The 11,950-nt window shown below is 43.1% G+C and overlaps 2 protein-coding genes across 4 annotated transcripts in view; both read left to right on the top strand.

The window, feature by feature from the left end:
• slc11a2 (solute carrier family 11 member 2) overlaps positions 1-5,360 on the top strand; it is an 18,728-nt gene extending 13,368 nt beyond the window's left edge. For both annotated transcript variants that reach the window (XM_073916100.1, NM_001040370.1), the window contains exons 13-17: positions 838-957; positions 2,098-2,247; positions 2,907-2,980; positions 3,367-3,520; positions 4,286-5,360. In XM_073916100.1, the coding sequence (XP_073772201.1) occupies positions 838-957; positions 2,098-2,247; positions 2,907-2,980; positions 3,367-3,520; positions 4,286-4,393 (606 nt within the window). In that variant the 3' untranslated portion in view covers positions 4,394-5,360. The remainder of the gene's footprint in view (positions 1-837; positions 958-2,097; positions 2,248-2,906; positions 2,981-3,366; positions 3,521-4,285) is intronic.
• On the top strand, positions 4,594-10,845 carry npffl (neuropeptide FF-amide peptide precursor like). 2 transcript variants are annotated; one of them, XM_068224121.2, is made up of 4 exons: positions 4,594-6,636; positions 6,901-7,759; positions 9,309-9,418; positions 10,139-10,845. In XM_068224121.2, the coding sequence occupies exons 2-4, from the start codon at positions 7,604-7,606 to the stop codon at positions 10,257-10,259; spliced, it is 387 nt and encodes a 128-aa protein (XP_068080222.1). In that variant the 5' UTR covers positions 4,594-6,636; positions 6,901-7,603; the 3' UTR covers positions 10,260-10,845.
• The last annotated feature ends 1,105 nt before the right edge of the window (positions 10,846-11,950 follow it).

Below are 11,950 nucleotides of genomic sequence, written 5' to 3'. Positions count from 1 at the left end.
GCTCCTCCCCTTTATAATCAGCCCCCCGTCTTTTATCATCAGCTCCTCCCCTTCATCATCAGCTCTTCACCTCATCCGTAGCTCCTCCCCTTTATAATCAGCCCCCCCCTTTTATCATCAGCCCCTCCCATTCATCATCAGCTCTTCACCTCATCCGTAGCTCCTCCCCTCCCCTAGCGTGTGAGTGCTCTACTTACACTATTTATACTGCAACATGAGTGAGTGAGTGCAATTTGGGACACATCGCAAAATAATTGCGGTGGCGTTTGACACTTTATAATCAGCTCCTCCCCTCATCTGTAGCTCCTCCCCTTCATAAATCATCCCTCCCACTCAACAGTAGCTCCTCCTCTTACTAATCAGCCTGACATCATCAGTCCCTCCCCTTCATCATTAGCTCCTCTCCTTATCAGTAACCCCTCCCCTAAATTTGTAGCGTCTCCCCTCATCATCAGCCCCTCCCCTTCATCATCAGCTCCTCCCCTTTTTTATCATTTAAATCTTTAATATAGTGCGTGTGAGTGCTCTACTTACACTATTTTTACTGCAAAATGGTTTAGAATAGTGTGTGAGTGCAATTTGGGACACATCACATAATAATTGCGGTGGCGTTTGAGGCTTTGCGGTTTTCACTTTTCTGAGAAAAAAAAGTGTGAAATACGCAAAGTGAGAACCACAAAGCCTCTAACGCCACCGCTGCATATGTGGATATTGCGGAGCAAAAGCGTCTGTGATGAAGACTAACTGTGACTGCTAGGTGTTGTGTTGACGTATTGCGTGTGTGTGTGTGTGTGTGTGTGTGTGTGTGTGTGTGTGTGTGTGTGTTTGCTCCTGCAGGGTGTGGTTCTGGGCTGTTTCTTCGGGCCGGCTGCGCTCTACATCTGGGCTGTGGGGATCCTGGCTGCGGGGCAGAGCTCCACCATGACTGGCACATACTCTGGGCAGTTTGTGATGGAGGTGTGTGGATCTGCACGGAACAATTATATATATATATATATGAAGAGTTTAAATGCAAAAACTTCAAAGCCATTTTATTTCTTCTAAAATTAGCATTTTTCTCTGACTCCTGTGTGTAGGCTTGGTAATTTTACTGTTATAGTGACAAATAAGTTGCCTTTAAAGTGAATTAACTGAACAGAAACGTTGGAGGCTGAGAAAAATGTTCATTTTAGGAGAACATTTCAGACGGCATTTAGAGTTTTTTGCATCTGAACTGTTCATATATATATATATATTCAGATTTATGCACCCTCCTGTGAATTTCCCTTTCAAATATTTCCCAAATGATGTTGAGCAGATTCAGGAATAGTTCACAGTATTTCCTCTTCTTGGAGAAAGTCTTATTTGTTTTATTTAATTAGTTTTAAATTGTTTTAAACTCATGTTAAGGTCAATATTATTGGCCCCTTCAGCAATATTAGTGTTGGATTGTCTCCAGAACAAACCACTGTTATACAATGACTTGCCTAATTACCCTAACTTTACCCTAATTACCCTAGTGAAGCCTTTACATGTCACTGTAAGCTGAACACTAGTGTCTTGAAGAATATCTCGTCTAATATTATTTACTGTCATCATGGAGAAGAGGAACACATCAGTGATTAGAGATGAGTTATTCTGCAATGCAAGTTTATCTCTCCAGCACATTTCATACACAATAATAATTCAGAGTGCTTCACATAGACACGAATAAAAGAGGCAAGAAAAGAAAAGAATTAAAAATGATTTAAAACAGATGGAAATGTGTTAAACAGGTGATAAAGCAATGAGAAAGAGAAGGCATAACAGTGTGATCTATATCAGCACACCGCTCGTTCAGTAAAGGCTCAGCTAAACTGATGTGTGTTCAGTCCTGATGTGAATGAGCCTAATGCTGGAGCACGTCTGATCATTCTGAAACGGTCATGTGTGGAATAATCTGCTCTCTGTTGATCAGAAATTGTGGGAAATGCACATGAGGGCGACTCATTCAACTGTACACACTGTTGAGAGTAAAATGATCCGCCCCCCTGTTGAATATTCAGTGATTATCAAGTATTTCTCAAGTGATAATTAAAGGACATATTCACAGTTTCCACATGTCTCTCTGTCTCTCAGGGTTTCCTGAACCTGCGCTGGTCCCGCTTCGCCCGTGTGCTGCTGACGCGCTCCATCGCCATCTTCCCCACCCTGCTGGTGGCCGTGTTTCAGGACGTGCAGCATCTCACCGGCATGAACGACTTCCTCAACGTGCTGCAGAGCATGCAGGTACACACACACACACACACACACACACACACACACACACACACACACATTTACAGACACTATTCTGATTGCCAGTGATTGTTCAGTCTTCATCACGCACGCACACACACACACACACACACACACATTTACAGACACTATTCTGACTGCCAGTGATTGTTCAGTCTTCATCACACACACACACACACACACACACACACACAAACATACAGACACTATTCTGACTGCCAGTGATTGTTCAGTCTTCATCACACACACACACACACACACACACACACACACACACACTCTGTTCAGAAGCGTGTGAAACTGATTGTGGAGCTGCAGCTGATCACAGAGAGCTGAACAGATCTTTAACCCCAGTTTCTGCCGACATGTTTATATGCGTTACTATGGAGACATGTTAATACGCTCCTGTCAATCAATATGAGTGGGCGGGGAAACCGCACTCCTACATCAGGCTGTGGCGGCCTCAGAGAGATTTAGATCCTGCTGAACATCAGCAATATTAGAGAGACGTGCTGTGTTTCTGTCACTGCAGCATGACTGAGGACACACTGCACTACACACACTTCTGCACACACAGCTCACACAGATGACTTTGCATGTTGAATTCTCTCTCTCTCTCTCTCTCTGTGTGTGTGTGTGTGTGTGAGCAGCTGCCGTTCGCTCTGATCCCCATCCTCACCTTCACCAGTCTGACGTCTCTCATGCACGACTTCGCTAACGGACTGTGAGTATCAGAGTCAGCTCTGCTCTATTCCTCTTCAGCAGGAGTGGTGATCGACCAATCAGAGTCCAGCGTTCCTCAGACTGGTGTAATACAGTTCTGTATCGTCAGGGAGTCTGTGTCTCTCACACTGCACTGGAGTTACTGTCTGAGAAGCTGCAGGTAGATGTGTATAATGCTGTGGTGTTCTGAATGCAGATGTTTACTGCAGTGTGAACCGCTCATCTGCTGCTGGAGGCATCATGTCAGCTCAGATCATCATCACTGCTCTGTCTTCTGTTCACTCAGATCAGCCAACAATGTTGGCAGACACTGTGGATTATTACAGTGTGTGTGTGTGTCATATAGAGAGGGTGCATTGATCAGTGTGTGTGTGTGTGTGTTTTCAGCGTGTGGAAGATCGGCGGGGGTCTGCTCATCCTGCTGGTGTGTGCGATCAACATGTATTTTGTGATTGTGTACGTGACGGATCTGAACAGCACCGTCCTCTACGTGCTGGCGGCGCTGCTGTCCATCGCTTACCTCAGCTTCGTCATATACCTGGTGAGATCAACACACACTCATACACACTGAACATGCAGTCAAACACACACTTTACACACTCATACACACACTCAATCAAACAAACACATGCATATACACACAAACAAACGCTTACACACACACATATGGAACGCATACATACATAAACAAACTCGCATACACAAACATGCGCACACACACTATTACACACATATACAGATCTCATCTCTGTGCGCTTGAATGTGTGCGCTGTGTGTGCATGCTTTAATACACACTCTGTGTGTGTGCATGCACTGTGCGATGTGTGTGTGTGTGTGTGTGTGTGTGTGTGTGTGTGTTCATTCATTCATTTTCAACTTAGTCCCTTTATAAATCAGCGGTCACCACAGTGGAATGAGCCGCCAACTATTCCAGCATATGTTTTACACAGTGGATGCCCTTCCAGCTGCAACCTAGTACTGGAAAACACCCATACACACTCACACACTCATACACTAGTGCCAGTGTAGTTGATCAGTTCCCCTATAGTGCATGTGTTTGGACTGTGGGGGAAACCGGAGCACCCGGAGGAAACCCACACCAACACAGGGAGAACATGCAAACTCCACACAGAAACACCAACTGACCCAGCCAGGACTCAAACCATCGACCTTCCAGTGCTACCTACTGAGCCACTGTGCCACCTATCTATATCTATGTATATATATATATATGTGTGTGTGTGTTTTATGTTATGTGTGTGTGCCTCTCCATTTACAGTATATGTGTGTGTGTGTGTGTGTTCAGGTGTGGCAGTGTCTGCTGGCTCTCGGTGTGTCCGCTCTGGCCTGTGGATCTTCAGCTGAGTTTCCAGCAGCCGCTCTCATACAGGAGCAGCCCGAGTTCGACTCCTGAACCAAAGACTGAAGCAGGAGCTGGGTTTCTGCACACACACACACACACACACACACACACACACACAGTGCAGCAGATGATCATTAACAGTAGTGTGATATATCTAATAGACTAACAGCTGATGAGCAGCGCTGATGATTCAACCGTTATTTAAAGCTCCTTTAGTTTATGTTATAGTGTTTTAATGAGCCGCAGGAGCAGTATCCTGCGTTTATACCCTGAACATGTGTTTTACCTGCAGTAAATACTGACTTGCAGAGCAGCGAAGGATTTATTTGAGCTGAAACGACGCCATTATTCATACTTGAACACAGTGAAGCACCCAACCCCGGCTGAGGAGGATCATTGCGGCCTGATTCACAGTCAGTTGTGCTCAGATCTGCTCCATTATTTCATGCACAGGTTCATTTCAGAGACTGCTGCTGCTGCTGCTGCTGCTATACGGTCATGCTTCAGAACAATGCTTCTCTTATGGTCCAGCCAATGGAGGAAGCAGAAGAATCCTAATCTAATCTGAAGACCTGTTTATTCTGCTTGTTTAAGGAGAAACTGGTTTATTTGGGCTCATTGTTTCTGTTGTGCTTGTCTGGTGAATGCTGCTTGCTTTAAGAGTTTGTAGATCTGTGGACTAGACTCAAGACAGCAGTAAGAGAGGTGTTGCTCTGCAGCGCAGTGTTTGCTGTAGTTTAATCCGGCAGGTTAATAATCACCTTTAATGATTGAGAGATAATCAGCCATCAAGTGCCTTTGTGGAGATCTGCGTGTGTCGTGTCGCGCGTCTTCAGTGTTCTGTTTCTCCTGAACGCCACCTTGACCTGAGCTTCAGAGCAGATTTATGAGTTCTGTTTGCTGTTGCCGTTGTTTTAAACACATTCCTGACTGTCAGACATGCAGAAGTGTGTGTTTGAGTCTGTTCTGCAGTGGATGATGATGATGATGATGATGCAATAATAAACGTCCACCGCCACATGTGCTCTCAGGTGTTTTCATTGCAGCACACAGCATGCCTCAGTTTAACCTGAATGGCCGTCTTGTTTTAAATGCATGCTGTTAAACTCAAGCTATATCATATTTCTGTAGCTTATTTATGCTTTGGGTGAACATGTTAATCCACTGAAATCAATCGTTTTGGTGATGTTTAATTAATGTCTGGTGATTTGCATTTACTTTGTTTTTTACCTCTCACAAATGTTCTGCTGAAGTTTATTATTCAGTTGAGGTGAAATGTGTGTGTGTGTGTGTGTGTGTGTGTCAAGCGGAAACTAATGGCACGTCATTAGCGCTGTGTGATGCTGATTTGCATTAGCTTCATATGTAACTTACTAATGTAAATAGCTGAATCTGCATGCTCGCTAATATAGCCCCGCCCCCTACTCAATATTCAGGTATAGCTGGCAGCGCATCAGCATACTGTAAGAAGTGTCCGCAGCTCAGATCCTGATTACGGATCATCTCAGTTAAAGGCAGAGGATGTCATTGTGTCCAGTAGAGGGCGCATATTCACAACTAACAAACCACACTGGAACACACCGGGTGTGTGACGCGTTAGCATGAACACACACGCGCTGTGCAGTCATTATTTAGTGTACATCAAACACACTTTAACTCATCAGTCAGTAATCCGATTAGTGCTCATGATGGTTAATGGACGAGGCTCATCCCTCATGATTTGACCAGCACTTTAATGGCACAGCTGTGTTTATTCCTGTGTGTGTGTGTGTGTGTGTGTGTGTGTGTGTGTGTGTGTGTGTGTGTGTGTGTGTGTGTGTGTGTGTGTGTGTGTGTCCCTAAGTGTTTTTATAACGACATGAGATGATTTTAAGTCAATATACATTCAGAAGATTCTGTGTAGGCCAGATTTTAGTAGTGCTGCCCTGCTTCTTTAAAAAATACTATACCAACTATAGCTGTTACCATAGCAACTGTAGAATCACCACAACAGATCAATTACTGTAGTAATTGTGTTACCATGGCAACTGTAGAATCATCACTGTTGTGTTGCCATAGCAACTGTAGAATCACTTACTCGATTACTATCGTTGTAGTTGTTACCATAGCAACTGTAGAATCACCACAACAAATCGGTTTCTATAGTAATTGTTACCATAGCAACTGTAAAAACACCACAACAAATCAGTTACTATAGCAACTGTAGAATCACCACAGCAGATCAGTTACTATAGTTGTAGTTGTTACCATAGCAACGGTTGAATCACCACAACAGATCAGTTTCTATAGTAATTGTGTTACCATAGCAACTGTAGAATCATCACTGTTGTGTTACCATAGCAACTGTACAATCACCACAACAAATCAGTAACTATAGTAATTGTGTTACCATGGCAATTGTAGAATCATCACTGTTGTGTTACCATAGCAACTGTAGAATCACTTACTCGATTACTATCATTGTAGTTGTTACCATAGCAGCTGTAGAATCACCACAACAAATCAGTTACTATAGCAACTGTAGAATCACCACAGCAGGTCAATTACTATAGTTGTAGTTGTTACCATAGCAACTGTTGAATCACTACAACAGATCAGATTCTATAGTAATTGTGTTACCATAGCAACTGTATAATCATCACTTTTACCATAGCAACTGTAGAATCACCACAGCAGACTATAGTTACTATAGTTGTTACCATAGCAATTGTAGAATCACCATAACAGTTGTTGTTACCATAGCAACTGTAGAATCATCACTGTTGTGTTACCATAGCAACTGTAAAATCACCACAGCAGATCAATTACTGTAGTTGTCGTGTTACCATAGCAACTATAGAATCACCACAACAGATCAATTACTGTAGTTGTTACCAAAGCAACTGTAGAATCATCACTGTTGTTTTACCATAGCAACTGTACAATCACCACAACAAATCAGTTACTATAGTTGTGTTCCCATAACAACTGTAGAATCACCACAGCAGATTATCTAAAGTACTATACAGTAATGTGGTGTAAAAGTGTACAGCATTCACTATACAGCACTACAGTAAGTGCAGCCTCATCTGTGTGTTCGTATATGAGCGCTCATCAGTGTAAGTGTGTTTCCTCCTCTGTTAATGTGATTTAATAACTCTGAGCTCCTGCGGGACCCTCATTCAGAGCTTCAGGGATTCTCCAGAGTCTCCTGCTGTCGTATATAAGCTCATCAGACCTGATCTGCTCCTCAAACACACACACACACGCTGAACGGCAGGCATGGATGCGGGTGTGTGGTTCATGTTGGTGGGTGTTCTGCTGGTCATGGCTGATCAGAGTCGGTCCATTACTCAAGATGAAGCGCTGGAGCAGAACAAACGGCTGCTGGAGGAGGACGAGGAGCAGGACCACATGCTGGAGAGACCAGGAGCCGCGGTGAGACACACACACACACACACACACACACACACACTGCACAAAACATTAACACTCACTGAAATAGAGCTTTTCCCAGAGATGGGTTGCAGCTGGAAGGGCATCCGCTGTGTAAAACATATGCTGGAATAGTTGGCGGTTCATTCCGCTGTGGCGACCCCTGATTAATAAAGCGACTAAGCTGAAAAGAAAATGAATGAATAAAATAGAGCTTTTACCAACAAATGGCACTGCTGAACGCTGGATTCTGATTGGCTGATACTCACGCTCAGGTGTTTGGTTATTGTCAGATAAAGGCTCAGCTAAAGTAGTTCCGGCAGCTTTAGAGCAGAATAATGCGCTCCGGGCTGAGTTATTAGTAAACTCTTTCAAACTGAATTAAGAGAGCTGCATGACGTAACGGTAAAATATACTATTATTAAAAGAGCATGCAGTTAATCAGTGTTACTTTTATAAGCAATAAAATACAGCACTAACTGAAATAAAATAGTCCTGCTTCATTAAAAAACAACTAAACGAATAAAACTCGATATTAAAATTAAAATAAATATCATTTTAAAAAGAGATCTCTGTGATGTTACAATAACACTGACACGTCGTCAGTTATTCCGTACATAACTCATCCTTTTTGGTGATTGTGAACATTGTGTTGGTAATTAAACAAACCATATTAAACGTAAAAGACATCCTGACTTTACTCACATTCAACTGGCTTTAAAAACTGGTGTTAAAATAAATGTAAATAGTTTCTAAAATTCAATATTCATTCATTCATATTCTTTTCGGCTTAGTCCCTTTATTATTAGTCCGGCGTCACCACAGAGGAATGAACCACCAACTTATCCAGCACGTTTGTACCCAGCGGATGCCCTTTCAGCCATCTCTGGCAAATGAATTTAATATCATGATAAATTCAGATAAAAAGATGAATTAATCATGACTTTTACACTCATGAACTGATGAAATTCTTCATCTTAAAGGGACAGTTCAGCACAAAAACCACAGATATCCTCAACATTTACTCAGGTGGTTTTAAACTTTGATGAGTCTCTTTCTTCTGTCAAACGCAAATGAAGATACTCTGAAGAATGCTGACATTTACTTCAGTAGCAGGAACAAAACTGTTTTCCAGCATTCTTCAGAGTATCTTCCTTTGTGTTGAACAGAAGAAAGAGACTCACTCTGAGTTATAACAGGTGGTGGATGAGGAAATGATGACGGAATACACATTTCTGTGTGAACTGACCCTTTAATCGTATTGAGATGCAGCTTAAATCCAACAGCAGCTTCATACATTCATTCATTTATTTTCTTTTGAGCTAAGTCCCTTTATTAATCTGAGGTCACCACAGTGGAATGAACCGCCAACTTATCCAGCACATGTTTTGTGCAGCAGATGCCCTTCCAGCTGCAACCCATCACTGGGAAACCAGCAGCTTGAGAATATTCAAATGCTTGAGGTGTGAGCAATGCTGATGCTGGTGTGTGTGTGTGTGTGTGTGTGCGTGTGTGTGTGCGTGTGCGTGTGCGTGTGCGTGTGTGTGAGCAGCAGATGAATGGTCTTCTGGAGGATCGTCTGCTGGTGGAGATGCTGCGCTCCTTACTGCACGGCTCTCAGAGATACGAGCGCAACCCTTCAGTGCTGCACCAGCCTCAGCGGTGGGTCACACACACACACACACACACACACACACACACACACACACACAGGACCGGATTTAACCAACAAGCAAGGAAAGTGGCTGCTTAGGGTCCCAGGATATCTGAGGGCATCCAAATAAAACCCTAGAAGTACAAATTCATTCATTTTCTTTCAGCTTAGTCCCTTTATTTATCAGGGGTCACCGCAGCAGAATGAACCGCCAACTTATCAAGCATATGTTTTGCGGAACAGATGCCCTCCAGCTGCAACCCATCACTGGGAAACACCCATACATCAAATGTCATTGTTTACCCTCCCTTTACTTGTTCCCTTTCTGTTCCTCTGCATAAGAAGATGTTTTGAAGAATGCTGGAAACCTGTCACTATTGACTTCCACAGCAGACATAACTAATCATCCAGAAGCTCATGCATGTTCAGAACTGTTTGAGGGAGAATAATAGTGAGTAAATGGCAGTGAGAGTAACTATCATTCACAGGTTAGTGAGTAAATGACCTGTTTCCTGCAGTCAGTGGGTCTCCTCTCGGCCTCTACAGTGCAGGGTGAGGTGGGGAACCAGCAGGCCTCAGTAATAGAACAGAAGCAGTCCTGAGACAGACCCGCGGGCCACAGCAGTGGATGTTTCTCATTTCAGCTGATGTTAAAGCCGTGTACAGCAGTGAGTGTGGATCTTCCGTCTGCTGCTGTCTGTGAGTGTGTTCTGGGTTTACTCCTGCAGGTTTGGTCGTGGAGCGCGCAGTGGTTTGTCCACAGAGGAGCGAATACAGTCCCGGGACTGGGAGACGGTGCCCGGACAGATCTGGAGCATGGCTGTACCGCAGAGATTCGGCAAAAAATAACGCAAACCCGACAGAGAAACGTCAGAGATGTCTGTGGAGTGATGCATACACACAATTACTGCATCCAGAATCATATCTGTGAGCGTGTCATTAAAGCATTTATATTGGTAAAGATGTGATTATTAATCCCCCTGTGAAATGAACAGAGTTTTAAATGTCTCCCAGTCACAGCAACATATCTAATGCTGTTTACCATTTTTTCTTCTGGATAAATTATTTCACTTAGTTTGACTGGAATAAAAGCCTGTTTCTGTTTGCCTACTGAGAAAATCAACGATGTCAGTCGACTTGCCTAGTTCAGCCTGCACATTAAGCTGAACACCAGTGTCTTGAAGAATATCTAGTCTAATATTATGGGCTGTCATCATGGTGAAGAGGAAACACATCAGTTATTAGACATGAGTTATTAACACTGTTATGATTAGGAATATTTAAGCAGCATTCCTCCATTAAACAGCACTCGGGGAATATTTCAAAACAATCACAGTTTCACAGGAGAGCGAGAGACTCTTCATCTGCATCTCAGCGTAATCACTCAGCATGTTGCATCTCATCTGTGATCGTCAATAAACCCATACAACAGTGATATGAAGCGTAGTGATGATGTTTTATAAGCTGTGTGTGCGTGTGTGTGTGTGTGTGTGTGTGTGTGTGTGTGTGTAAATGTTCAGCTTCTGAAGCTTCTTGTTTGTTTTATGTACAGTCTTGCTTGGTTGAGCTTTTGATTTACCGGTGTTGAACTCAGCTCCTGGAGGGCCGCAGCTCTGCACAGGTTTGGCGCAGCCCTAACTAAACACCCTTCAGGCAGGTGAGCGTACTGAAGCTGGGCTGGAACTAAACTGTGCAGGGCTGTGACCCTCCAGGAGTTTGACACCGCTGATTTAAAGGGCACCTATTGTGTGAACATGATCATATGCAGGGTTTAACCACAGTTTGTGTGCATCAGAACTGTGTGAATATCTTCATTTGCTTCCAATGATGAAGATAGATTAATTGTATTCATTATGATCAGATATAATAAATCAGTCTGCAGACACACTTGATTAACATTTTCCCTTTGTACGTGTCATTACCCTAGTAAAGCCTTTAAATGTGACTTTAAGCTGAACACTAGTGTCTTGAAGAATATCTAGAGTAATATTATGTGCTGTCATCATGCTGAAGAGAAAATAAAGTTCATCGCTGTTAGTAATCAGTCATTAAAACCATTTAAAATGTGTTAAAAATGACGTCAGTGGCGCTGTGTGCGCTGCTCCTCGTCCAGCACTAGGTGGCGTGTTTCATCCACTGATGTCAGACTGAGTCAGTGACCGCTGGGTGGCGCAGGCTTACTTTACACAGACTTCATTAAGTGAGTTGTGTACAGAAATGAAAATCCCTCAGTCTTGCTATTCCGTATAGAAATGATGTATTTCTTCTACAACGCAGCTCTGCACAGTTTACTTCCACACCTGATCACACTAATTGAGTTTATTAGGCTCGTTTAATACCTACAGAGAGCAGGGCAGGAACTAAACTGTGCTGGGCTGAGGCCCTCCAGGAACTGAGTTGACACCCCTGAACTACATGAAGATATTAAGCATGAGCCGTTTACTCTGCTAACATTATTACTATCTGCTCATAACCCTCATGAAAAACACTGCAGGCATTTATAGTAGGTATACTGTAGTAAAGACATTTAATTGATCTGT

The sequence above is a fragment of the Danio rerio genome, chromosome 11 (assembly GCF_049306965.1).
Source record: "Danio rerio strain Tuebingen ecotype United States chromosome 11, GRCz12tu, whole genome shotgun sequence".
Classification (NCBI taxonomy): Eukaryota; Metazoa; Chordata; class Actinopteri; order Cypriniformes; family Danionidae; genus Danio; species Danio rerio.
The sequence above is the reverse complement of the archived record's forward strand: the minus strand, read 5'-3'. Positions and strand labels throughout refer to the sequence as shown.

What these genes read in the sequence shown, in the direction of transcription:
- npffl (XM_068224121.2), top strand. Translation starts at nt 7,604, where the DNA reads ATGGATGCGGGTGTGTGGTTCATGTTGGTGGGTGTTCTGCTGGTCATG. An exon ending in TGGAGAGACCAGGAGCCGCG is followed by an intron (nt 7,760 to 9,308) that starts GTGAGACACACA and finishes GTGTGTGAGCAG; the next exon opens with CAGATGAATGGTCTTCTGGA. An exon ending in GTGCTGCACCAGCCTCAGCG is followed by an intron (nt 9,419 to 10,138) that starts GTGGGTCACACA and finishes TTACTCCTGCAG; the next exon opens with GTTTGGTCGTGGAGCGCGCA.